The 26,426-nt window shown below is 36.1% G+C and overlaps 1 protein-coding gene across 1 annotated transcript in view; it reads right to left on the bottom strand.

The window, feature by feature from the left end:
• MARCHF1 (membrane associated ring-CH-type finger 1) overlaps nucleotides 1-26,426 on the bottom strand; it is a 130,249-nt gene that overhangs the window by 77,702 nt on the left and 26,121 nt on the right. The window contains 1 exon segment of the mRNA XM_086890382.1: nucleotides 11,820-11,959. Within this exon segment, the coding sequence (XP_086746508.1) occupies nucleotides 11,820-11,959 (140 nt within the window).

Here is a 26,426-nt window from a genome sequence, read left to right as displayed (position 1 = left end):
GCTCTCAGAAGCACCTGCACTGCTGCTGCTGTCTTCCTCTACCATGAGCTTGCAATTAGATGGAGCAGCACCAACGCACCTCTGGCTCAATGACCTCATTACCATGAATTTCACTGCACATAAGTTTATTCTGCCTGCCTCCACACTTCACACTTACACAAGGCAGAGCCTTTACTCAAGAGCTTCTCTATGAAATACAAGAAGTAACAGGTCCTCAGGTTTGGAATTTTCTTTTATTTGCTTGCTTGGGGGTTTCTTTGTCCAGGGAGAACACGAGTTCAAATTATGGCCTCAACAGCAAATGAGCTTTATCTACATCCACCTTTCCCCCCACAATACACCTTTACCTCTTATTTACTTATGTCCCTTACATATTTTTTCCAATGGTTATACTAAAAACACCAATTATTGACTGACTGACACTAAAGACAGCCCTACAACAGATTCTCCTCTGGGACTCATGACAGTGTGAGGAGCCAAATAATATCCAGGAAGAGTAAAATGAATTAATACAGTCTTCTATGTCTTTCAATTTTATTTTTTTCGCTCAGTAGCTGTTCCTTCAAATTTCTGACCTTTTTCTTTTGTTGTTTCTTTAACACAGGAAACAAAGGGAGGCAAAAGTTCTATGAACTACCAAATTAATTTATGTGGAAGGAATAAAAATTTGTAGAAAAATGACATAAAAACTGAAAAATTACATGAAAAGAAAAATTAAAATCTGTCATTTTCAATTCAAATATTTTATAGCAAACTACATTTTCAAAAAAGAAATTTTAATGTGGCTTTTAAAATTAATTAATTTAAAATTAATTTAATTAAATTTTAATTTATAATTAAATCAAAACAATTAAATTTATTTTAAAAATTAATTAATTTTCATTTAATTTTAAATTTAATTTAAATTTTTTATTAAGTTTAATTTTAATTAATAATTAAGTTTAGAATCCTAATCTTAAAACAAACCAATCCAAAGTCTTTCCAGGACCACTGTATAGTAAATCCTGCTAAATATCAAAGAAGAATAGCTCAAACTGACAGGAAAGTTAGTTGTTTTGGGAAACTTTCCATTTTGGCAGTGTTAGGTTTACGGTTGAATTAGATGACCTTTTAGGTCTTTACCAACCTAAATGATTCTATAACTAAATTTAAAAAAATCCAACATGTGTGTAGGATGAAAATCTTTCTTCTCTCTCATGGCAAAGAAAATTCAGTTTAGCAATAAAACTCAAAATACATTTATTATCACCTTTACATACTGCCAGAATGAGGTATTTACAGCCTGAATAATAAAAGTGTAGAATACACATATGAACAAATCCTACTGGAGTTTGAAACATGATTCTTTTACATGAAATACTAAAGCTAAGAACAACAAACACTTCTCAAAATTTAGCTGTATCATTTATTCATAACTAGAAAATAAATGGAAAACAAGACATGCTCTTTGTAATATCAATACATCTATGAACTCAATTTTTGTCATGCTTTTCATCTTCTTCTGTCAGATAACAATTATGCTGTATGTCATAAATTTTGTTTCTCCAAAACAACAGAAAAGATAAAGCTGTCATAAGAAAAGAAAAAAAAAAAATCACTTTTTTTCTTCCCATCCATCATGAAATAGAACTAGTGTTTAACATTTGGGTATAAAAAAATACCCAAAATAAAAAAAGTACAGTTGGTGTAGCTCTCTCTTCTTACTGTAATGTGGGCTATTTAAAATACCTTACAAAAACCAATACCTCAATTACATAAATTGCAGCCTACAGGGTTAATAAGTAAATACTGTCAGTGAGAAACAAAAATTGAAATATTGAGCACAGAAACAGAAAACTGACACTTTATCAGAAAAAACAGATCTTCAGGTTCAAATAATGAATTCCAAACACTTCTATTTAAACAATGCTTAGTTATTAGAGAAATCACAGACAACTGATCCAGTACAGAAGTTGTACCTTTCATACCACTGATTTATTCTAAAAAATTAGGGCAAGAAAAGTTAGGGTGGATTTTCTTTAGAAGGAGGGAAAAAACCTAGAAGCACAGAACATCAGAGATGAATCAAAGATGAAAAAAGCTAACAAAAATATCATAGCAAATGTTTCCATTTCCATTCCAAATTTCAAGGAACACAGACATGAGACTTCTGTAACCCCCAACACAAAATCACACAGCAGCCTAAGACATGCTACTGGCAAGATTATGCTCTTCACCTTCAGTTTAAATTTCCCCTTCTTAACCTTATCCTATTACTCCCATCTCATACTTCATGAAAAGGCCAGGGGCAGGGAATAACAGATTAACCCCAGAGATAATTAGCCTAACAAGGTCACAAGCAGTTTTCTTTCTCAGTCAGCAGAGTCAACACAAGTGATTACGGTCAACATCCACACACAGCCATCTTTGACCATGTACCCATTTTAATGAAATTGATAGGACTGCCATTCCTAGGAGAAAGATTTGAACACAGCTGAGATTGCAGCAGGGTGCCTGGTTCAGCCAGTCGTCTCCATCTCCTGTAGAACAAACACTGAACTGCAGCCTGTCTGTTGATTCATCTTGAGAAAAAAACTAGGTCTTCTGCTATATGTTCTCCTCCTTCCTTGTATTAATTATCCAAAGTTATTAAATCCTTCCACTATCAGCCAGGATAAGTCTAACACCTTTGTCTCTAGAGAAACACCTTACTATTTTAAGTGAAATTTCATCTCAAGTGTTCATTAGTTCATATCAATGAGACTGAAATAAAATAGTAGAAAATACTTTCACAAAGTTATATGGAACTTACACAGGATGTATGTAAAGACAGCTCTTTAACCTACACAATAATTATTATTCCTTTTCTGCTCCCACACTTTCTGTTGCCATTTTTTGTTTAAAGGGAACACCAAAATTCCAGCTGCAATGACAAGTATATTCAGTAACACTGACAATACAAAACAGAGACAGCAGATTTCAGAGACTTCCCAGACTGTATTTTTGGAAGAATCTGCTTATAAAGGTTATATTTTATTTGAAGGTCTGATATCTCCCCAGACCCTATTCCACCTCAGCTCTCCACCAAAATCACATAAAAAGGGAAATCATACATGCTGCAGATTTCAAGAGGCCCTACTAATCTTCTGTGCTACCGACACCTCTATGAGATAAAAGGAAGAAGGATGGAGAGCTGTGAGGAGGACTCAAGCTGCCTCTGTAGCCAGGCTAGGTGCTCAGATGACAGCCCTGCTATGTGCAGGCTCATTATCTGCAGGAAAGCCAGCCCACAGCCTGGGTGGAACACAGTGCAGAACGTGTGCTGATGTGGATCCACAACACCTGGGCACAGCACTGCAGTGGGAGCACAGCTGCAGAGATGTGTGGACTGTGTAGCCTCCTAGTACAAAAAACCAACACCAAATCAACTGTAGTGTTGGGTAAGCTTTTACTGAGGACAGCAAAGCGGAAGAATACATTAGAGATTCATCTAGGGAGGTACACAGCTCCCTGCAGCTTTGCTGCTTCCACCCCTGTCTGTAACAACACTCATGTACTAATATGAATGCAGGAAATGGCTTCTAGGTGTGCACATAAAACCCTATTTTCCTCTTAAGAATATATTTCGGAATGTATTTTGCAGTAATCATTACTTTGCAAACCACTTCAGAATGAAAATGAGTCTTCTTGCAGAAACTGCACAAATTTACATGATTAACTAAAATCTAAACTAGCAGGATTGAAATATATATATATATATATACACTACAAACTTACATGCACATTATTCACATATTTGCAAGCATGCAAATGGTATCAGTATAGACTATTTAAACAAATTATGCATACATATTTCTGCTTACTGCACTGAGTTACACAAACTGCAGTAGTCAGCACACTAGAGAGCTTATCCTTAAACTGTTTCTGGATCTTGCAGTTCTAGTAGTATTGGACAGCAAAATACCATACAAATACTAGGGAGCCTCAGGAATGGGAATATAAATAAACTTGCAATTTAACTTAAACATTTAGTATTACCTTGAGATTTTGAACAAGATAAAGTTGCATTATCATATTCTACCACTAGCTTTTTTCCTTTTTTTTTTTTTTTTTAACATGATATGCTTTCATAGTTTTCCTTGCTGGTTACTTTGGCAATAAATGAATGAGCAGAGATATTTCTTTGATGCTTCCCATCATCCTGACCTCCCCACTACAGTGTATGTGTTCATTTAATGATGGAACTGAAGGCTTCACTGAGCTAGAATGAGAATAACTCATTTCACCTTATAAAAAAAACTTAGGTTAATTACTTGGCCCTGTCTGATTTTCTCATTTTCAAGAACTCATTTGCCAGATAGAAACTAAATGGTGATCTGGCAATTCCCTCTTGTTTCAGTATCTGTAACCCTATTTCACATAACCTGGAGTTTTACATACTTTAAACTAAATATAAGAGTTTTATGAATGCATGAAAAATTGCTAGAAAAATAATTTCTTGAACTTTCAGTCAGAAGTTATGTGAACATGTCTAATGTAGTCAGGCATAGGCCTTGTCTTCAAAACTAAAAAAAATTAATAGGTGTTTAAGTCTATCTTGAAATGATGCTCCTTTTCCCTAATTGAAAGATTTATGAGAGCTTCAATTATACAAAAAGGAAACAAATTACGAATAATTTATATGAAATAGATTTGAACCAATCTTGTGAGCATATGTTGCTGTGAGACACAAGATGCACGAAATGTTCTGGGGAAAATAAAGGATTTAATACAACCTATTCAAACAGTTACATGGACATTTAACACATATTTTATGTCAATGTTCTACAGTAATTTTATCTAGAGAAAAACATTTTATTGCAAATTTCACTGATTATAAATGCAGAATCCTAACAGCTAAAAATCTGAAATATAATTTGAGTTAAAAAGCTAAATAAAACATGACAGTATAATAACATTAATAATGATAATGACAATATTAAAATCTTACTGCCTTATTGAATCCAGCATTCAGATAAGCTTTTCTTTTTTTCTCCTATATTTAAGTTATTTTTATGCATACAGATTCCAAGTATTATTAATTTCTATGTAGCCTCAATTTTTGGTTAGAAAAAGCAAAATGAAAATTCTTCAAGCGAGGACTGTCATTTTAAGCCTGCCATAGGGGAAGTCTAACTGAAATCACTGGTCAAATATGTAAAAACTTGACTGCATCTTTCTCGCTCTTAAATAATTAAATGACACTGGGGGAGAGTTACCCAAAAGCTTTGGACTGCATCTACCCTGCTCTAATTGTTTATGCATGCACAGAAAAGGAACACAAATGAACTCTTAGCAACTTTACATCCTTATTAACACATTCATGGTGAGAACGTAGAAGGTGATGGTAACCAAGGTTACGACTGCTAATTGGCTTTAAATATAAAGAAAATCAACAAGCTTGGCCTGGGGTGGCATGGCTCCTGAGGCCACTGACAGCTTAGGCTGATCCTGTAAATTGTAAAGCAATACATCGTTAAAACAATGGCCCTGCTGGGCAGCGTGCTGCATTGTGCAGAAGGATGCAGAACACCCACAGTACAAGGAGCAGCTTTCATAACTTTAACATGGACAGATACTTAGGGAAATCATGCAGTTTATTAGACTGGTGAACAATTCTGCACCTTTTCAAAATTCCATTTCTCTGTATAATCTCTCTGTTCCATAGTTTTACTCACAGATACACACTGTTTGACTATTACATTAATGTTACTACTATATTTTTAAAACCAGTGTCTATAGAGGCTTTTGTAGGTATGGTATTGTGGATTTCCTAGCTGGTTCTGCAGCCTCATTCATGAAATCTACTCAACAGTTAAAAAAATAAGATGATAATTCAGAAGAAACCAAGTCCATATTCTTAGATAATTACTCTTTTCTCACATCTAGTTTTTGAGTTTTATATTACTGGCTTTCTTGTAACAAATTAAAATACAGATCCTAGACATCCCATCACTCCCTGTAAGATTAACAGTTCAAGGCTTGCAGTATAAAAGGAAACCTAGATGTACCCTATTTCACAGGATTTTCATCAAGGAATTACATTACCTTGATGAAAATCAGGCAGCCACACACTTCAAACTCAGATAAAGAAATCTTTCTTGTTCTGAAATTGTTTGGGTGTTTAGATAAAGGTCCCAGATTTAAAGAATGGTTACGGTTAGTTGGGACCTTTAAAGACCATCTAGTGATAAATCATTCTTACACTATTACAACTCTCACATAGTTAACATAACTTTATAACATAAATCCCAGCTACTCACTGCATCATCACTGGAGGAAAACCTGTACTTGTTTTGGCTGGAATAGAGTTAAATTTCATCATCATAGCTGGTACGGGGCTATGTTTCCAACTTTTGCTGGAAATAGTGCTAATAACTCAGAGTTGCTTCAGTTTTTTGCTAAGCAAGGCTCACATCAAGAACTTTTCTGCTCCTCACCCCACCTCACCATCAAGGAGGAGAAGGTACACAAGGAGTTGGGAGGGGACATAGCCAGGAGGGCCGATCCCAGCTGACCAAAGGGACACATCAAGTTCTGTGGTGTCATGCTCAGCATATAAATCTGAAAGGAGGAGGAGGAAGCAGAAACATTCAGAGTGGAATTTTTCTTCCCAAGTAACCATTATACACGATGGAGCCTGGCTTTCCAGGGGATGGCAGAACACCTGACTGCCCGTGGGAAGCAGTGGATAAATCCCTTCCTTTGCCCTCACGAGTGGCTTTTGCCTTGCCGATTAAACTGTCTTTATCTCAACCCATGATTTTTCTCACATTTCCTCTCTGCTTCTCTTCCCCATGCCATTCATCCATCTCATGATGGAGTGAAAAAGCAGCCATAGGGGGCTGAGCTGTCTGTCAGGGTGAACAGCACAAAACCCCAAACCCTCTCACTTTTCCCTGCTTGTTTAATTGTATTTCAGATGACCATCAACTATTATTAGCTTGCTTGGTCAAAAATCAGATGTGGCAACATGGGATCTACCATGCTATTTAAAGGTCAAACAGATAATTCATGATCATATTTTATGGTCTCCTGGAGAAAGAAGATGGCATCATTTGGTCACATAAAGAGAAATCCTTCCTTGGAGCTAAATTAGATGCTCGATCATTTGCCACGACTTCTACATGTCATTTGCATATCGGAACACAAATTATCTGGTTACTCACCTGACTATACTTCCACCTATATTATATATATATTCACCTATAATTCTGGTTGGGAATACAACAGGGAAAAGTGATTTATACTAATGACTACATTTCAGCACTACATACTGCTCTTGTGCCATTAGCTTTGTGCATTTCACATGATGTACTGGATTAAGGACCAGTCCGTGCCCTAGGCAGAACAGGCTGCAAATAACAACTGGAAACATAGATTATAATAATGCTCAGGTTTTGAGTTAGGACCCAGAGAAACACTAGATGCTCTGCAAAGACGGTCAGACACAGAACTGCTTCTAGGCAAACTTCTTAATCAATGTTAATACATATTTACATATTCCCATCAAAATCATTTGAATTCACCACATATACATATGCTTATAGAATCACAGTATAAATAGATACTGTCAGCACAGAATGATTAATGAGGAAATAATTTTAAATTTCTTCTTTTCAACTATATCCATTATCTTCTCAGAAGACAAAAACTCTGCAAATACTATTGCATATAATTATGAGCTTTCAAGATCTAGGTTATTTTCAAGTAAAGGAAAAACCATTACTATTCTTTCCCCAATTCCAGAAAATATCAGAGAAAGGGAAAAATGAAAAATATATGAATTTGCATATTGCCTGATGAATAGAAAATGATAGAAGACCATCAGTAATTTGAATTTATGCAGTCCTCATCTATTAAAAGTCAACATAGTCTAGAGGTTTGGTGTCAAAACTAAAATAGCAGCTACAAAAAAGTATCAATAAAGTGATTCTAAATCTATTCAGTATGAAAAATGTGCTACTGGACAGGCAATAGTGTTGGAATATTGTTAGAAACAGAAAGTTTGATCTGGAATACGCTGCAAAACTGGTCATTCCTGTTCAAACTGGAGCAGGAATAGACAAGACCTTTTAAGATACTCATGGGAACATGGAAACTATGACGAAAAGGGGAAGTTGTATTACAAGTCTCTCAAAATACGATGAACATTACAAAGGATGAATCTTCAACATTTAGAAACGATGTATACAGAAACAAACTGATAATAAATTTAGCTTGATAAAGAGATGAAGCTATCAGAGAAGCAAAGTCAATTCCAGGTTTATGTTCCACTACACCAAGTTAATGGACTATATGAAATTATTTTCAGTACTAAAAAAGGTTACTCACTATGAATCTAAAACTATCAATACAAATCCCCAAATCCAGTAAACTGCAATGTTAAGCAGTCTTTTTGAGAATTTATGCCTCCTTTGATGACTCAATGATTCAAAACATTCAAAGTTTTGCTTATAAACAAGAAGCTAGAGGACCACCTAAAACTGAATCCAAAGGTTTTAATCTTCAAATAAAGTAGACTAAGGTGATAATGCTTGAAGATATTATTATAATTAAGTTGACAACAATAACAGAAAAATGTTTCCAAGAATCCTTAGTTGAGTTCTGCTAAAATATTTCAAAATTTATTTGGTTTCAAATAAATTGATTTCATATTTGATTTCAATGAAGCTAATCTTAACATCTTAACATCAAATAAAATGGTGCAACTGATTTTATTAAAGTCTTTAAATACATTCCAATGTTTTCATGAACTTAATTATTCTGTATTTTTTCCTCCACTGCTGTTCTGTATTCCATTTACTTGCTTAATGAAAAAAGCGATTTCTTAATGGTCATAACCTGCTTCCTGCTCCTTAAGCTTCCTTCTGTTTTTCACAGAGAAAAATTTCTTTCCATAGAAATGGACTGGGAAGCCTGCCACATGAGGAAAGGCTGAGAGAACTGGGTTTGTTCAGCCTCAAGGCTGAAAGGAAAGCTTAGGGGAGACATCATAATCATGTTGCAGTATTTCAAGGGCGGCTACAAAGAAGATGAAGACTCCTTTTTACAAGGAGTTAGAAGGAAAAGACAAGAAATAATGGGTACAAGTTGGGAACAGTCTGGGCACACTGATTAGACACAAGAGGAAAATGCTTTGCAGTGAGAACAATGAGCCATTGAAATAACCTCTAAAGGGAAGGTGCTGGATGGATGCTGCTCGAAATTTTAAAGACTGAGCAGGACAGGGTGCTGTGCCATCTTGTCTATATGGTGCTTATGCCAAGAAAGGTTGGACCAGATGATCCTTGAGATTCCTTCCATCCTGGTATTCTAGGATTCTGTGAAAAATTAATGCGAGTTGCTTGCAATTTTCAGATCATTTTCCTTCAGGAAAGTGGCATTGTGAAATGCCCACTCTGAGGTTTAGGTTTAAATAGAAAGTATTTTTTTAATGCCTTAGCTGAAGTTCTGAGATAAAGAAGACATTCTGCTGAATCAGAAGTGTACACAAAAGGATACGGCAGAGGTAAAAAAACAAGGCAGTCCACATTCCACTTTGCTTCCTTCCAAACCCAAACTTGCCACCTACAGAATAAGGAAGCAAAGAGCTGTGTCTTCATGACACAGACTCACATGGGCACAAGACTCACCAAATAAACCCATCCTAAGGGAATCAGGTCCACAGAGGAGCTGCAATGCACTGAAAAATGAAATTTAATTCAGAAAAAAGACGCTTGAATAGCTCATCAGAAGTGGCTTTGTACACTTAGAATAAATAATTTGCTATATTCTTTATTTTCTGCTGTTTCATTATTTTTCAGTTTCCAGTGCTAAACTCTGTATCTTCACCCAAGATCAGCCAAAAATTTTTTCAATATTGAAAAGGCAACGACTACTAAGCAAAATCAAAACTGATGCCAAACAAAATTTCAGATTAAAAATGTTCACATGTGAAATAAGGATTTTCAGTCAACATCCTGCAAATTGGAAAGACGTTGCCAGCAACAGCTTATACTGAATATGATTTTCTTCACATGTGAGGGATAGAAAAAGTCATGGTTGAGAGAGCGGGAAGCAAAAAGAAAATGAAAAGGAAAGCTTGGCAGGCCTCAAGAGACATTGTTTTATTTCCTGTGGTGAAGATTGTTCTACAGCCAAGCACAATATTAAATGACACAGAGTATCTTTCCCAGTAGTTTATTTCTCTGGCTTTCTTACATGCTTCATCAACTAAGCAGCAGTCCACATGCAAACTTATTTTTGAACCAGTTTTAATATTAATAGGGTTAAAAGATGCTAAGTCTCTGGATCCACCAATTCTGAACTGTATTTCCAGTTCATCATTTCTAAATCCCATCTGGTAGATTGGAATGCTTATCTCATGAATATCAAACCAAATTAAATGTTGAATAGCAGTCATGCAGAAATCAAAATATGCAAATTTCCACATATCTCAATTCCTTAATAGCTACCTCCTATTACTATTAATAGCTAAATAGTAAATGCATTTAAATAAAATTTAAAAATAAAATAGCAATAGTAATTAAATGTGAGGATAATATACTTGATATCTTTTTTCATAGTAGCATTGATTTTTAATTTCCTTCTATTTCTCTGAAAGTACAGTATTCTAGATGAAACTGAGCTATAACAATATTCTAGGATATATATAATGAACTATAAAATTTGCAGCTTTTAATGCTGCCTTTTTGTGTTCTCTTCTGTGGCAGAAACTTACATTCTATATTATTTACCAATGAACAAGATAATCTTGCCACATTAAGTAGGGGCTTTATTTCAGCAAAACTTCAACAGCTTTCAAGCTGACCACTGCCCCTTCACTCGGACTACCACATTTCCTCAGTGGTTAGGAACAATTATTCACCTTTTAGCTTAAGTGTCATCCTTAAATGTCCATGTTTCAATAACTGCAGGGCAGTATTTCCTGATCACTCATGTTTCTTAGGATAGGGAAATACAGTGCCTATTTAACACTCATTAATGAAATTGGAGCAGGCATATTGAACTGGTTATGTTTCAAATATTCAGTCTTGCTGTAGCCTGAAAATGTCAGTTGAATTAAAACAAGCAGACAAGTAGACAATTTTTGCTCTTAGAGATGGGGCAGCTGGAAGCCTTTACATACAAGTACCAGTTCTTACTCACCTGGCCAGGTCTACTGATGTAAGTGGCTTTATTTCAATGAACAAAAACTGTGGGATTAAAATTCTTATCAATGAGTAACTTTATTCAGTTTCATATGATATATTTTAATTCCACTACATAAACTGTCAACTTTACATTGCCTGAACATCTACTACCAGCTCTGCATGCAGAAACTCAACCATCTCTTGCAATAGCATGTTTAATATATGAAGATCATTTTAAAATCCAGCTGTCTAACACAAGTTTAGACACATGATACTTTGTTCCTGTTACAGGCAGGAACAAAGAGCAAATGAGGTGCCTTTAGACAATGTCCAGCTGTATTCATCAGGGACCAGATGCCATTTTTGCACTGATTAAGATCACAAGGAATATAAGTGATCCATATTCGGTCATCTCCTCCTTGAAGACTTTATCATTCACAAAACATCAATACTGATTTATAGACACAGCATGCAAGTCAGAATGAACCATGCATAGCGTAAAAGACAAAAAAAGCAAACTGAAAGAGTAAACAGATGTTATATCAAAGGGTTTCACACATGGAGGAAATGCAAGCAATGGTAAACAATACGATTTTAAAAATAAATTCAACACCTCTCAAGTTCATCTGAGCATGCCACCGTCACGAAATGCAACTTTTCACTCACCAAAGTAGAGTTATGTGAAGCATCACCTGAGACCTCGGGTGTTCTTGTGCTGTTTGGAAGTCTGTGAGGGTTACGAGCTATCGCTTGGCACCAGCCCAACATTTTCTCCTTCCACTTATCCCTTCTCAATTTCTGAAATTCTGAAAATAATTTAGATTCCCTGAAACATTGACACTTTGAATTCATTGTGGGCATGTCTCTGGATGCATGCCTTTAAAAACAGCTTTTTTAAGTTATATCTGAACAAGCTAATTAACGTATTTTTAAAAGAACACATTTTTCTGAAGTATTCCAAAGTGCTGAACCATAAAGGTTAGAAAAGAGTCATGCATTTTCAGCTCACCTTACATGCATTAATACTATTTTAGTGTCAGCAAATACAGTGCCTTCTCTCCATGTTAAATCTTCCTCAAGATGTAACTTTAATTTAAAAAGTGTTATTTTAAAGGGATTTTATTACAGAATACCTCTGAGACTAGCACCATCCCAAAAACTATATGACATTTGGATACAAACCCCCACAATTCACTGAAACAAGCAGGAATAGCCCTAAAGCAGTAGCACATCCTAAATACAAATGAAGTGTGAAAACACACAAACCTGTATGTACCCATGCCCAGACACTGCAGAATACCTGGCTCATCTTGAAGGGCTATGTCAGGATGTGTTGTAAATAGCAAAAACTAATGTAGGCACAGCAGAAATAAATGCTAGGTGCCAACTGCAAATTGCCCTTGAATTTACTTTTAGTTTGTAAAAATAAAATAGCTTTTAATAACACTACCACATTCTGGAAATGCAGCACTAGTACAGCATGCTACTAAGTGTAAGAACCTTCATAAGTACGTTTAAAATTTCACTATCTGTTTTTTTTCCCAACTGAAGTTGGCAATGGAGGTACTCAGTGCAAAACTTTGCTAATTAATTACAAAAAACAACTTTGAACAATTTTATTCTCAACATCTGAAGCAATTTTTACTCTGGTTGTTTGTTAACATATTGTAATTTAAAAATGTGTTCTTCTGTAGAATCATGAAACATAAAAACCAGAAAGATTAACCTAGCAGATTGAGTGCCGAGTGCTCCAAATAAGGTTAACACTAGACTGAATAAAACTAGAACATAAATACAATAATGCTAAAGACCTCCCATGGCACTATGCAGCATCATTGAGTATTATGCACTTGTAACTTATATTTATTTTTTCTGCAATACATCTCCATGCAGGACACAAATTATGTATATATTTACAGCAGATTTTATCCATCCAGGTTCTGAGTCTGACAAACTACAACCCCTTCCCAAACAACGACAGCTCTAGCATTTCCACACTTAACCATTAATATATAGTTTTCAAAGTACAAAATGCACAAAACTGTATTCCCCACACAACCTCATGGAACTGATAGGAATAAGTGGAAATTAGCCTTAGCTTCATTGCACTGGAGATGATTAGGTGAGACAACTGATTAACTGATTTTTACAATTTTTTTGTCTCTTGAAATCTAAACATGAGATACAAAATCATGCTCAGTAAGTGCTCAATCAATCCTTTTTATACTGTCTGTACCTGTGAAGACAAGAAATAATCTGAATATAGGTACAATCCTATTCTGTCTGGTCTTCTTGGCGTGCAGAACCCTTTGGAAGATTCCCAACTCTTCTTTTTTTGCCCTGAGTGATCAAAATGACTGCCATTGTCCAGATCATAACTTAAAGAAGGACTTTGCTCTTGCTCATACACCTGAAGAACCACCACAAATAAATTTCCTGAAAACAATCTTAATTCATCAACTCTAGATTTGTTAAAAAATAGAAGAATTACTTCATTCATATTTTTTAAGGTGAGAAAATCTTAACTTACGATTTAGCCAAGCGAAGGGACACACAATTCTTGCTCATCTTATACAATATCAATGCTAAAAGAGGGGTGGTTAAGGGTGTTAAGGATGATGTATTAAAAATCAGCCAGTTGTATGAAATAAATGCATCCTATCTCTAAAAAATGTTCACAAATCTAGCAAGTGAAAAGAATTTATATGCTTAATTCAGAAGCATAATCAGATTCAGGTAACAAAGGTTATGCTTTTTCAGTCCTTATCAGAATCTAACTGCTATCACAGAACAGCAGGAAATTGAACACAAAACACACTGTTCTTTATCTAAGCTAAGTTTTGTTCTCTGTATTCAAAGATCCCCAACAGCAATCAAAGTGATGGTATTTGTCCAGCTGCGTGATTTGGCAGACCATCAAAATACTCCAGGAGCAGAACTACAGGAATACTGAAATACAAATAGCCTTCAATGCTGAGCTCTGCTAAGATAAATATAGTCACTATTATTCATTATGTACCTCTTGTCTGAGTCTTACCACGCTGTGACTTCTAATCAATTATTCTAATTTGAATAAAACCACAAACTGATGGGCTGGATGCAGTAGAAATCTCTGACAGCTTCTGCTATTTCTGTGTCACAAGTAAGCCATTGGCTTTTCTTAACCAGCCTGCTGTGATTCACAAGGACAATTCAGTGTAGCTGTAAGCATAACAACATAATGACACTAAAACTTTCTACAAATAAGAAGCTCAACCTCAGGTTTTAAAATTACTTCTATACTAAAAGAAATAAATAAATTTGTATTAGAATATATGTGACTGTGTCGACAGCTGTGAAAGCACAGTAATATCTCAATGCTGTGGTGGTTCACCAGTGGTTCTTTCAAGTCAGGGAGAAAAAAATTAATTTCCACATACAAATGTGGAAATTACTGTAAAATTTTGTATCATCAGAAGTGTTGACTACCTTCTGCCCCTCCAAACAGAGGGCTAATTTTTTGAGTCTGAAATTGAATTAAAATAGCATGAAAGATGATCAAGCTAAAGAAGTGTTATCTTCCTGACTGATACCTGCAGCAACCAACTAAAGTACCTATATAATACCTAGTAAAATAGCCTCATTAAAAACAATGCAGAGACCAACAGAGAACAAGGACATATGCCCAAAAATTAGGTTGACAGCTAGAATGATGGCACCAATCAAGACCATAATGGTACCAGCTTTCTTGTATAGCTACTGGATATACACAATCAAACACCTCTGCATTAAGTGTATTTAAGACGCTGAATTCAAACATGCCATGTTTATTAACGACTGTTTTCAGAAGTGCTTCTAGGGCACTACTGGAAGAGTAAACCAAATTATGCACATCTAAATGCCTTCCCCTACCTGTAAAGACAAAATAGAGCTGTCATTTAACTTAGCTATGCAGCTCTTTCAAAACATCATTGTAGAATCAGCACCCCTCTCTAGAGTATTAGACATTTTATTATAACCAAGCTTTCTAGAATTTATAGTTTAAGTTTGCAAACTGTCAAATATGGCATATTCTTAAATTAATACCTATATTATCTAATCAATTTTCAGAAATTACTTTGATGGTCCTGTACCACAATTAACCATGTAATTATTTCCAACTAAATCCAGCCTTTGCTGATTTGTTCTTTTCTCTTACATTGCTAATATGTATTTTAAGTTGTCCTCAGTCCTTTAAGACTTTGATTCTTTTTTCTCACAACCAAGGATGCAAATTTAACTTATTAATTCAGACAATTTAATCACTGAAAATAAATAAATTTAAGATGACTGGTACAAAAATTATTGCACCTAATATTGCTTTGTTTAACCACTCCATAACTACTATGCCCAAAACATGTCAAGAAAGATCTAAAAATTTTCAAAGAAAATAGTTTTTTGGGCTACTAACAACTTAAAATTTGTGGGTATGCTTGCCCTCATAGTCATACTTGTTTGTTTTTTTTTTCCTGCACAAGGAAGAGTATCTCTTTCGTAAACCAGAAATCAACTTTAAATGACTCAAAGCTCTTTAGAAAAATTCCAACAGGGTTTTATCCCCATGGTAAATTTTTAGCATTGTAATGATGCCATTTTGCATTTGTGAAGACTTGAATAAGAAAATGCTGAGAAATGTATATCAATGGCAACTGATTTAATGTTTAAAGGACCCCCAGCTTTTATACATTTATATACTGTATAAACGTCTGTATTTGCTGATGCAGTTTTTGAACTATTTTCATAAGCAACCTCTATTCCATCCTCGAATATGGCTTTGCTTTCTAAGTGGTTCTTGCTGTTAATATCACAGCTACTCTTCAAGGGAATGCTTTGCTCATCCAAGATTAAATATCTCTGTTGAATTTTCCTCGGACCTTCAAAAAGCAATGCAACTGTATGTGCTACGGGTGAGCAATGAAAGGGTGCCTACCCCCTCCCTCAGGACCTCCCCATGTCAATTCCAGATGCATCAGAATCCCAAGGAGAAAGGACAACAGCCTTGATACGAACATGGAGTTGAGAACAAGAACTAAGTACGTGTTTTTTGCTTTGTGAGTTTGCATATATTTAGCCATACGTGACGGCCAGGCAGCGTAAATCAAAGCTTCAATCAACAATAAAGACATGACTGGTAAGTGCACCTGATAAAACATACCCAGCACTTGGCAGATGGAAACTCTTCAGGGAAGATACAGAAATAGCAGAAAATGTTAGAAATGCAAAAATGAAGCTAAAGCATTAACTACCTCATGAAGTTATGAGGTGCATTTATGCATGCAATTATCTAAATGAACAGGGCACAGATAAGTCTTTAATGGACTTTGTTCCGCTTATGCAAAATTAAAAGTTATTTCTTAATGTTTCTTCCCATTCTTATGTGGCTTATTTACAGAAGAAGAAAGGTATATTATGTTGTAAAATCAAATCCACTTTGAGTCAGGCACAGCTCACTACTGAAATACACTAAGAAGACAGACAGAATTAACTTTTTTTTAAAAGCTCAATAAAGATTAAATAACCAAAAGACATTATTTAACCATTTAACACCACTGAATCAAAGGATAGACAATTAATACTGAATTTAAGTTAACTTTTAAGAACGAAGAGAAAATCACTGAAATACCAGAAGTATACACACCAAAATGGGCTTAAGACCATGCATAGTCCAACAGAAGAATTATCTCTCCTTTGTCAGAGAAGCATTTTTAACAGAAGTTTTTCTGTCAAATACAAAGTTTTGGGCAGTCATAAACCATCTTCTGCTGGCAACCCTAAACACAGAAAGCTCTTGCTTGTGAGCAGTTCAGCTACTGCTCCTGTGAGAGGTCAATCATACAGAACCCACACAAACAGTGGTAATCACTGCTGGAAAGAAGGGCTTATCCTCTTGCTTAGATATCACTGCTCTTTGTAACACAATCTGTAACAATTCCAGCACAGGACAGGCCACTGCTATTTTATCCTTGCTGGTCTCTTCAATTCTTATCTCACTTCAGATAGTTTTCAGAATCTCTTTTAGACTAATTAGCATTAGTCATTTGCCCTCATATTTTAGCATGTAATTATATAAAATATAACTGTTGAATTGTTTTTTGGCTGCAAGTAGCTAATGCTTATTTTTAATAATTGGTGTTTGCAAGAAATTTATTCTTGATTAGAGTAACCTAGTTGCAGCCTTCCAGTACCTGAAGGGAGCCTACAAGAAAAATGGAGAGGGCTTTTTTACAAGTACATGTAGTTACAGGACATGGGGGAATAGCTTCCAACGGAACAAGACTAGGTTTAAATTAGACATTAAGAGGAATTCTTGACTGTGAGGGTGGTGAGGTACTGGAACAGGTTAAGCTGTCCCAGATAAGCTGCAGATGTCCCATCCCTGGAAGTTTTCAAGGCCAGGTTGGATGGGGCTCTGAGCACCCTGGTCTAATGGAAAGTGTCCTTGACCATGGCAGCTGGGCTGGATCTGGATGATCTTCAAGGTTCCTTCCAACCCAAATCATTCTGTGATTAGTGAGAATTATAGCTACATATCCACCAATATGAATCCATAAGTATTCTGTGACCAATCAAGATCATTAAATGTTAATGATATTAAATATCATTGAATGCTAGTTGGTAGAAAATTCAGGGTCACCTCTGGAAACTGAGGTACAGCTTTTTTTCTTCTAAAAACTAAAGACCTGAATTCTAATTAGTTAGAAGGTGAAATTTGATACTCTGTTGGAAGATATTTAGAACACTTACTGCTGTTAAGTTGCATGCATTATAATAAAGAAAATTCTGCTAAATATTTTGAAGAAGACTTTTGCTGTCATCAAGGGTATACCACCTAATGAGTTGACAGAAGAGCCAAATGTGTAACGAAAACTTGTGACAGATTTACCAAGGAGAATATTTGGAATCCTTCCTAATAAAGATTAAATAAGCCCATTAAATAGCTGCTCACCACTGAACTAACTGAAACATACTATTGCAAGTACCTCCTTTTCATACTGCCCTCTTCTTGTGGAAATTGTGATCATGACTTATGATCTGACTTATGATCTGACCTCTGCTAGTAGAAAGCCATGACAGATGGCCTATTCAGGGTTTTTCAGGATAAAGGGATTTAAGTTATAAATAATTACTGGCCTACTGGCCTAATGCTGCAGTTACTGGTAACAGCTTAAATAACTAGTCCCTTACATAAGTAAAGATTACGTTAACCTAAAAGCTAATAATTATGTGAATAAGCATTTGAATAATATGACTTTGATAACTTTTGACCAAAATTTCCAGAAAACAAATACAAAAGTAGGACTTAGAAGTGAACACATGGCAACAAAAGTATGACTCAGATATCTGATTTTTTTTTTTTTAAATGGGGTTATCATTAGACAATAATAATGGTGGCATAATTATTGTAAGGAATTATTCTTTTTTCTCTGGTTGCTGTCAAAAATAACTTGGAGAAATTGAGCAGGAGGGAAAAAAAAGTAGAAAGATTATGTAGTCCTAGTTTTTTGTTTGTAGTTGGGAAATAAATAGAAAAGTTTTGTTGAATAGATAATAAATCTGGAGAGGTGCAAGAAGATTGGATTAATATCAGTATGCCCCTCTAAACTTAAATTAATGGAATTCTTAGAAGTGTCTTCCAATAGCTTCAAATTAAGCCTGAACCTAATTTATTACAATGCCAGACTGTAATGGTTTACTAATTACCGTCCATATAGAAAATTGGGGTTTGCTTCTTTATGAAATAAAAGCACTGCAGTACATGCAGTTAAAACCACAATTCACATGGCTGTCAGCAAGCTAAGATTCACACAGACCATATGCATGTCACACTTCTAATATGCCATTCCTCACAAGCCATTTTTAAAAAATTAAAGATGTAGTATTTATTGTGTTTGCTAATTAAAGTTTAAAAGACACAGCATCAATTTCTTCTACTTAAAAATAACACTAAGCACACACTGTAAGTATCCACCCTCTTGCAAGTCTTTCCAAAGAACCTCAAAGGAAGATGACATTGGCAAGAGTACACTGACAAAATGTAAAATTATAAAACTGAAATCTTGAGTGTACAGCAGAAAACAAACACAATGCTCGATGGCACAGCACTGATCCCTGACTCCCTTTAGTGATTGGGTGAGCACAAAAATTTCTAACTCTGCAGTGGCTCAGGCAGCTGGGTCTCATCCTGAAGGTTTGATCTCTACCTCTGAAAACCCTCCTCTGCCTTTACTACCACTCGTACTGCTTTCTACTAGGCTATCCTGAACCCTAGTGCTGAAACTGAGACAGGAGTATGCAGCACAGCATGCAGCACAGCATGCATGGAGAGATGCCTGTGCAGGTGCAGGACACGGTCTGGCACAGCTGTGCAACACCCATTCGTGCAGTCCCATACAAAGGCTCTGTTCCCAAACCTGTTCAGCTGCTGTACTGAGAAGCAGCTCCATGGCTAAGCCATAAGCCTTGCCCTCATGACAGTTTTCAATTATTTATTTTCAATTATTTCAATCAATCTGCAGCTGGGGTGTAACAGAGACAAGCCTTAGCTTTCCCAAGATACCTTACACCACTGATGACAATGCAGCTGCAACACAGTCCAGACACGGATTGAGGGCAACCTCAGCAAGTCTGTCAACACCACCAAGGTGTGTAGTTCTGTCAACACAGTGGAGGGAAGGGATGCCATCCAGAGGGACCTTGTCAGGCTTGAGTCAGACCTCTGTAAACATCATGTTCAACAAGGCAAAGTGCAAGGTCCTGCACCTGTGTTGGGACAACCCCAAGCAAAAACACAGGCTGAGCAGAGAATGGATTGAGAGAAGCCCTAGAGAAAAGGACTTGGGGATGCTTGGTGGACAAAAAGCTCAACACAACCTGGTAAAATGCACTGGCAGCACAGAAAGGAACCACATCCTGGGCTGCATCCAGATCAGCATGGTCAGCAGGCCAAGGGAGGGGATTCTGCCCCTCTGCTCTGCCCTTCTGAGACCCACCTGGAGGGCTGCATCCAGCTCGGGAGCCTCCAAGGCAGGAAAGATGTCTGTTAGAACAAGGTAAGTTGATCATAGGGCTGGAGCACCTCTCCTATGAAGACAGGCTCAGAGTTGGGGCTGTTTAGCCTGGAGAAGCCTCAAAGGACATCTTAGAGCAACCTTCCAGTACCTAATGGGGGCCTACAAGAGAGCTGGAGAGGGACTTTTTAATAAAACATCTACTGATATGACAAAGGGTTATGGCCTTGAGCTGAAGGAGGATAAGTTTAGATTAGATATTAGAAAAAAATTATCTGCTGAGGGGATGGTGAGGCACTGGAACCGGATGCCCAGCGAGGTTGTGATGCCCTATCCCTGGCCAGCTTGGATGAGGCCATGAGTAATCTGGTCCAGAGCAAGATTTCCAGCCTCTGGCATGGAGGCTGGAACTAGGGGATCTTTAAGGTCCCTTCCAACCCAAAGCATCCTGGGATTCTGTGACCTGTACTAAATGCCTCCTCAAGGGTAACCATGTTTTTGAATCAACAAGATCTGGAATCAAAGCCTTCCACAGCCCTAATATAATTCACTGACACAGAATCTGTCTTATGCATAAGTACGTGTCCTGGCTGGCTGTTTTTTCAGCTTTTCTTTTTCCCCCAATGCACTCTTATTCTCCCTATTTCCTAAAACTTTCTCTCTTTTCATCTACCAGCTCTGGCTTCTTCTGCCTTTGGTACTAATCAATCAATTGGTACTAATCAATGTATACTTTTTGTTTAAATCACTAGACTATATAGCATTTCTCCAATATTAAATAATTTCATGAGCTGGTACATAGGCTATACCTTCTATCTTTGGCTTCTCATTTCTTAGAAGTTCAAATTTTATTCATTTAGACATTTAGATGTTTTACATTGAATTCAGACATTTTTATTTATTTAAGGTTCTATTAAGGTTCGTATTATTTTGAAACTTAGCTCTTCGTTACACCATTTATTTTCATGTATGTGTATGTCTCTAATCACAGTATTTTTACATGAATCTTTCTCATTTGAAGTAAACAAGCAAGTAATCTTACATTCTAGTGCTTGTTTTTTTATTATCTTCAGAAAAATAAGTAAACTAGAAAGAAGAGTTGGAAGAGTTAATAAATAAAAATTTCACCAATAAAATTCTGGCAAGATATTAGAACCAACACACTTATAAAATTAAGTAAGCATTTAGAAAAGCACATCTACAAAATCATACAACTTGAACAAATAATTTTTACTACATTATCACAGGACTTACAATTTTGAAACAGATGCCATTCTACAAGGCTCAACAAGCTAGCTGGAGTTCCCAAAGCAATTCCATTCTCTTCCTCAAATGCATGAGTGGATTGAAAACACACACTTAGCAAGCACTAGCTCAATGGATAAGATTTTATTAAGGACCCTTTTTCTATATATAGCTCCACAGAAAATAAGCATGCTCCAGGAAACACAAAATAATGGAAAACAAGAGATGAATGCAAAAGCACATGTAGGTAGTTGGCCTATATTCAACTTTAACACTTAATTAGAAAGCTAAGCAGAGAAAAACAAACTTTGAAAGTAAAAACTGTATTTAACTGCAGGCCAGCCACCCACAAAACCAGGGAGAATTTCAAGAAGTTCTTAAGGGGAAAAGAAACATACTGTTGAAAATAATTGCATACAGGCTATTGTTGTTGCTACTGAAGTATTCATTTTAAGGGACTCCAAGCACAAAAGGAAGAGCCCAACTTCCCTCTCAGCTTAGGCAATATCTGGGATATAGCAAATCCAGCTGTGGCCCCTGATTACTGCGTGAAAGTCGGTGGGAAGAAACAAAAGATAAACAGCAAAGTGAAAACAAGATACTGAAACAGTGGGGTCTGACACACTCATCTGTGATATGAAAACTGGAAAAATGAAACGTGCACTGAGCATGCAATAAAGCAAAGCACCTTGGGAATCTTATAGCCCAACATGGTGGAGGACAGTCTTGTTAATCTCATGTGCATGCTGAAGCTATGTCACATTTTGAAGCATCAGGATGTCCCCAGATCACCAGGGGAGATGCACTGGCATGTTTACAATGACAATCCATTTCTCTGTGCCAGCACAAAACACTACGATATGATACGGTCAGGATGGGGCAGACTAATCTCAGACACAAAATATATTGATTCCCTGCATAAGCATTTACTTAAGTCTTTACTGACAACTCATGGGACTCCAGTATGCACAAAGAATTACCAGTTGTTGTTAATACAAACATGCATTTTTTATGCCTTATGTTTCCTGCACTGTAACAAAGAACACATTTTCACAAAAAATATACCTCCAGCTGATGTCTAAGATCTCAACATCAAGTAAAACATATAAAATTTTCAATTTTTTGCTTCTCTTTAAAAATGGCATTTAAATATAAGTTCCATCATAAGACAGAAAAAAATACATCTCTATCATCTATGTAAAATTTCAACCCAGTAAGTTTTTTTTTCCCAGCAAATAAAAGCACACAGCTGAAATATAGAATGAAGGTGCCAGCTCAAAACTGCTTTCCAGCAGAGCAGAAGATTTACTGTGGAAGAACTTCCACAGAGTTTTACAGAAAGAACCCTACAGTCCTTAAATTTATAAGAGTATCAAAGAAGTCCTGGAACAGAAACAATACTGGGAATGAAAACATTTTGCTTCATGTAAGTTTGGTACAGGTATGAAGAGGCGTGGTATCAAAAGTGTGAAAACTACGCATTCTTTTCTCATTTGCCACTGAAGTGCTCCCATGCTGGAGTTCTAGAATGTATACTTTTCATATTCAGAGATTGGTAAAACCAAACCAAGACTTGGTAGGTGACAAGCAAGATTCTAGGTCCTTATTCCCAGCAACTGTGCCCTGCTGACTTTTTTTGCCATTCTTCTAGTTTGTGACTGCTTAGGTAAAAACAGTAGTTCTTGGAGAGAAATCTATTAGGATCTTTTAGACGTTTCTGAGCAGTAATACATTGTTATCACTAAAAAGCTGTCCAGTAGATTTTGCACTAATCATATCCCAGAATCAGCTGAGTTGGAAGGGATGCACAAGGATCATTGAGTCCAACTCCCAGCCCTGCACAGAAGCATCCCAAACACACACCATATGCCTGAGAATATTGTCCAAACACTTCTTGAACTTTATATCAAGAACTGCTAAACCACATAATTGTAACAAAAAAATTATGATAAAAACATTGCATTAATGAATCATCACAGACATTGTTGTCACAGATCTAAATTTCAGACATACACAAATCTGAAGATAGTATATCTAAATATTTATGTTTCAAAACCTAGTTGTTCACAAGTTTATTGATATTAAGATATCAATAAATTCAGCTTACTGTTTGTTTTATAATGGGGAATCTCAGGTTAACTGAAGATTGCTTTCACTTTGAACATTTGAAAAAGTTTTGCTTGATACTACTGCTTGCTAATAGCAAGGCATAACTATATTCACAGTGAACAAAAGCTACAAGTAAATTTTAAAGTTATTCTGGCTACTGCATTGTAGGGTTTTGGCCAGTCAGAACTCACACAGAGATGAAACCTGGCCTTGACTCTTTGGCTTCGCACAAGTGAAGGCTGCCTAAGCAATTCTTGCTGTCAGTACCTTTAGAAAAAACAGCATTAACTCTCTTCAGAGTAATTAAACCAGGCACCTTCAGAATGAGCTAAATCTAAAATTAAACAGATAACCACAAGGTAATAGGAAAATATGGCCAGAATACTAATAAGGTAAATCCTGCTTCTCTGACCCCTTATAGTTCTTGGTGGAAAGTCAACAGTATATGAACAGAGAATAGAAATTACTATTTACTTGGACTCTCAAAGAACTTTAGGTCATACCTTCCTGAAAAAGATATTTAAGTAAATAATCACAGGCATTGTGCAAAGTTCTGTGTCAGACAAAAATGTGTGTCAGCTGAGCAACAATAGGCCAAAACAGGAATATATGAGCTATTCCTGTTGTGAAGAGGTCTTCAAGGTTTTACACTGGGGTTTTCCTGTTTTGAACATTAGGAATTCTTGCTTGAGGAAAGTTGCTGAAGTTGACAAAGCAAATAATAAGTGGAGAAAACCACCAAAATTATAACAGATTATTATACATGCACTATAACTTCATTCCTAGTCATAGGATCATATTCTGCATGCTCCTTCATACTTAAAGTGGAAAATAATCAGTTCACAGAGAGCAGAAAAAAAACCGCCATTATATGAAACCATGTTTACTATACTGTACAGGTCCTTCAAAAGATGAATTTTTATTTCCTCACAGGTTTTAGTATGGCATTAATTAGCACTCAGAAAACCCTCCTTTACATCCCTCACCATACAAATTACCCGTGCCTCTGACACAGTCACAGAGTTGGTGACGGAGAAAGCCTGGCTCCAAACACTCACTCAGCTGACATAGAATAGGTTCAAGGCCTGGAAGCAGTTTAGGTGTGAAAAGGTTGTTAGCTAACACCACATACAAGCTGACTTCTGAAAAGCCACAGGAGCACTGCTCTTCTCAGGAGGCACAGCCTGCAAAGGCTTGTTAGCAAAGCCACAGCAAGAACACATGAAGACAGCTGGGGCTGCACTGCACCTGAGCAAAACGTATCTGAAACTTGAGGCACCAGAAGATTTTGTGAAAGGATACCCAAACATCCCTGTATCTGTGGTTTTATTCTAATGAAAAACTGATTGCTTCCTAAGTTAGAGTACATTAGTTTTAGAACTTCTCAGAAATTATTTAGGTGACAGCTCAGAATTAAGCTTCTCTTATTGTTCTGATTCTTGTGAAATACAGGTGCCTGCCTGTTTCCATTCCTGTACACCTTTTAAAGGAAAATGCTCCTAATAATTACTTCTTCAGGATTTATGCAATGAGCAACCTTTACTGGGACTGGATGGAATGAGAATTAGGAAGGAAAATTTCCTCCCTGAAGTATTCTCCCTCTTTGGCTCTTTTACTGGAAAAAAATATATTGACATTTATTCTTTTATGACTTTTTCATTAATGTTAAGCACTCATTTTAAACTTGTGACAACCATAAACTTAATTTGTGAGGTCTTTCACAGATACATGGCTTTGTTTTTCACCTCTTCAACACATGGTGTTTTATATTATAAGGAAGGAGAATAAAACCTGCCTCACAATAACATTCATATTCTTCCAACCCTACCACAACCAGAGGCTAAAGCAGTGCTACACATAATCTACAGATCTTAAGGGGGCTGACAGAATTTTATGTGCCAACAGTTTTGCCCTTGCCAATGAACAGTGTATCATTAAAAGATGTGACCCAACTTGTCAGGAATCCTCCATTCACCAGTAAAAATTAAAAGTTTTGGGGCTTTTAGGTCCTGTTAATCCCTAATTCTAGATGGAAAACTTGGTGACAACCCTTAATATTATGTATCTCCCTCAGCTATCTAGTTGCACTAGATCCCTGAATTTTAACTGGCTTTGTTCTCTCTGAACAGTTTTGCACAGAGTAAAGAACATATGGGCTTAATTATTTAAGTATTTCTAAGAGTATGGAAAAAATAGAAATCTCATATTTATATTATCTACTTCTATTATTATCTATTATTTTCTAATTAAGCGAAAATAAATTATTTGTTTCAAGAACTGACTCAATGAAATGTGTCATTCCCTGAATTTCAAGTATTGCATGAGTTTAGGGCATTTGACTGATAAACCCAGGGGAACACAGCTGGTGATTTTACAGCAACTTTTGAAGGCAATGAAAAGTGTAAACTTCATCACCTTTAACACATCCTACAATTTATATCTCACAGAGAAGACAAACATCTGTTCCAGAAATTTAAAAAAGGAAAGGAAAAAATCCCCACACTAAAGTTCATCAAAATATTTCTCAATTTAGCAGGAGAAATGAAGCCAGCAACAAACCTGAACAGTCTCTAGCATCAAGAACTTTTAAAGACAAGCAATATCCAGTAATTTTTAAGACAGTTTAGTGTTTTGTACTGAAGCCAAAAAAAATTCCCACAAAAAACTCAAAGAAACACTATTTTCCAAGACAATACATCCATGGTTTAATTTTTTTGGTAGTGATCAAATAATACTGTATATTATAATATTCTGAGAGCACCACTTTACCATAAGCAGACTAATAAGTCCATATAAATGTACCTTCTGTCATTACATTCAATTTCTGCTCATATAAAAAATATTTTCAATCACTAAATCTTTTTAGGGGGAAATGATTGCATTGATAATTTTG

Source organism: Cyanistes caeruleus, chromosome 5, assembly GCF_971803275.1.
Source record: "Cyanistes caeruleus chromosome 5, bCyaCae1.hap1.1, whole genome shotgun sequence".
Classification (NCBI taxonomy): domain Eukaryota; kingdom Metazoa; phylum Chordata; class Aves; order Passeriformes; family Paridae; genus Cyanistes; species Cyanistes caeruleus.
This window is presented reverse-complemented; position numbering and strand designations above follow the sequence as displayed.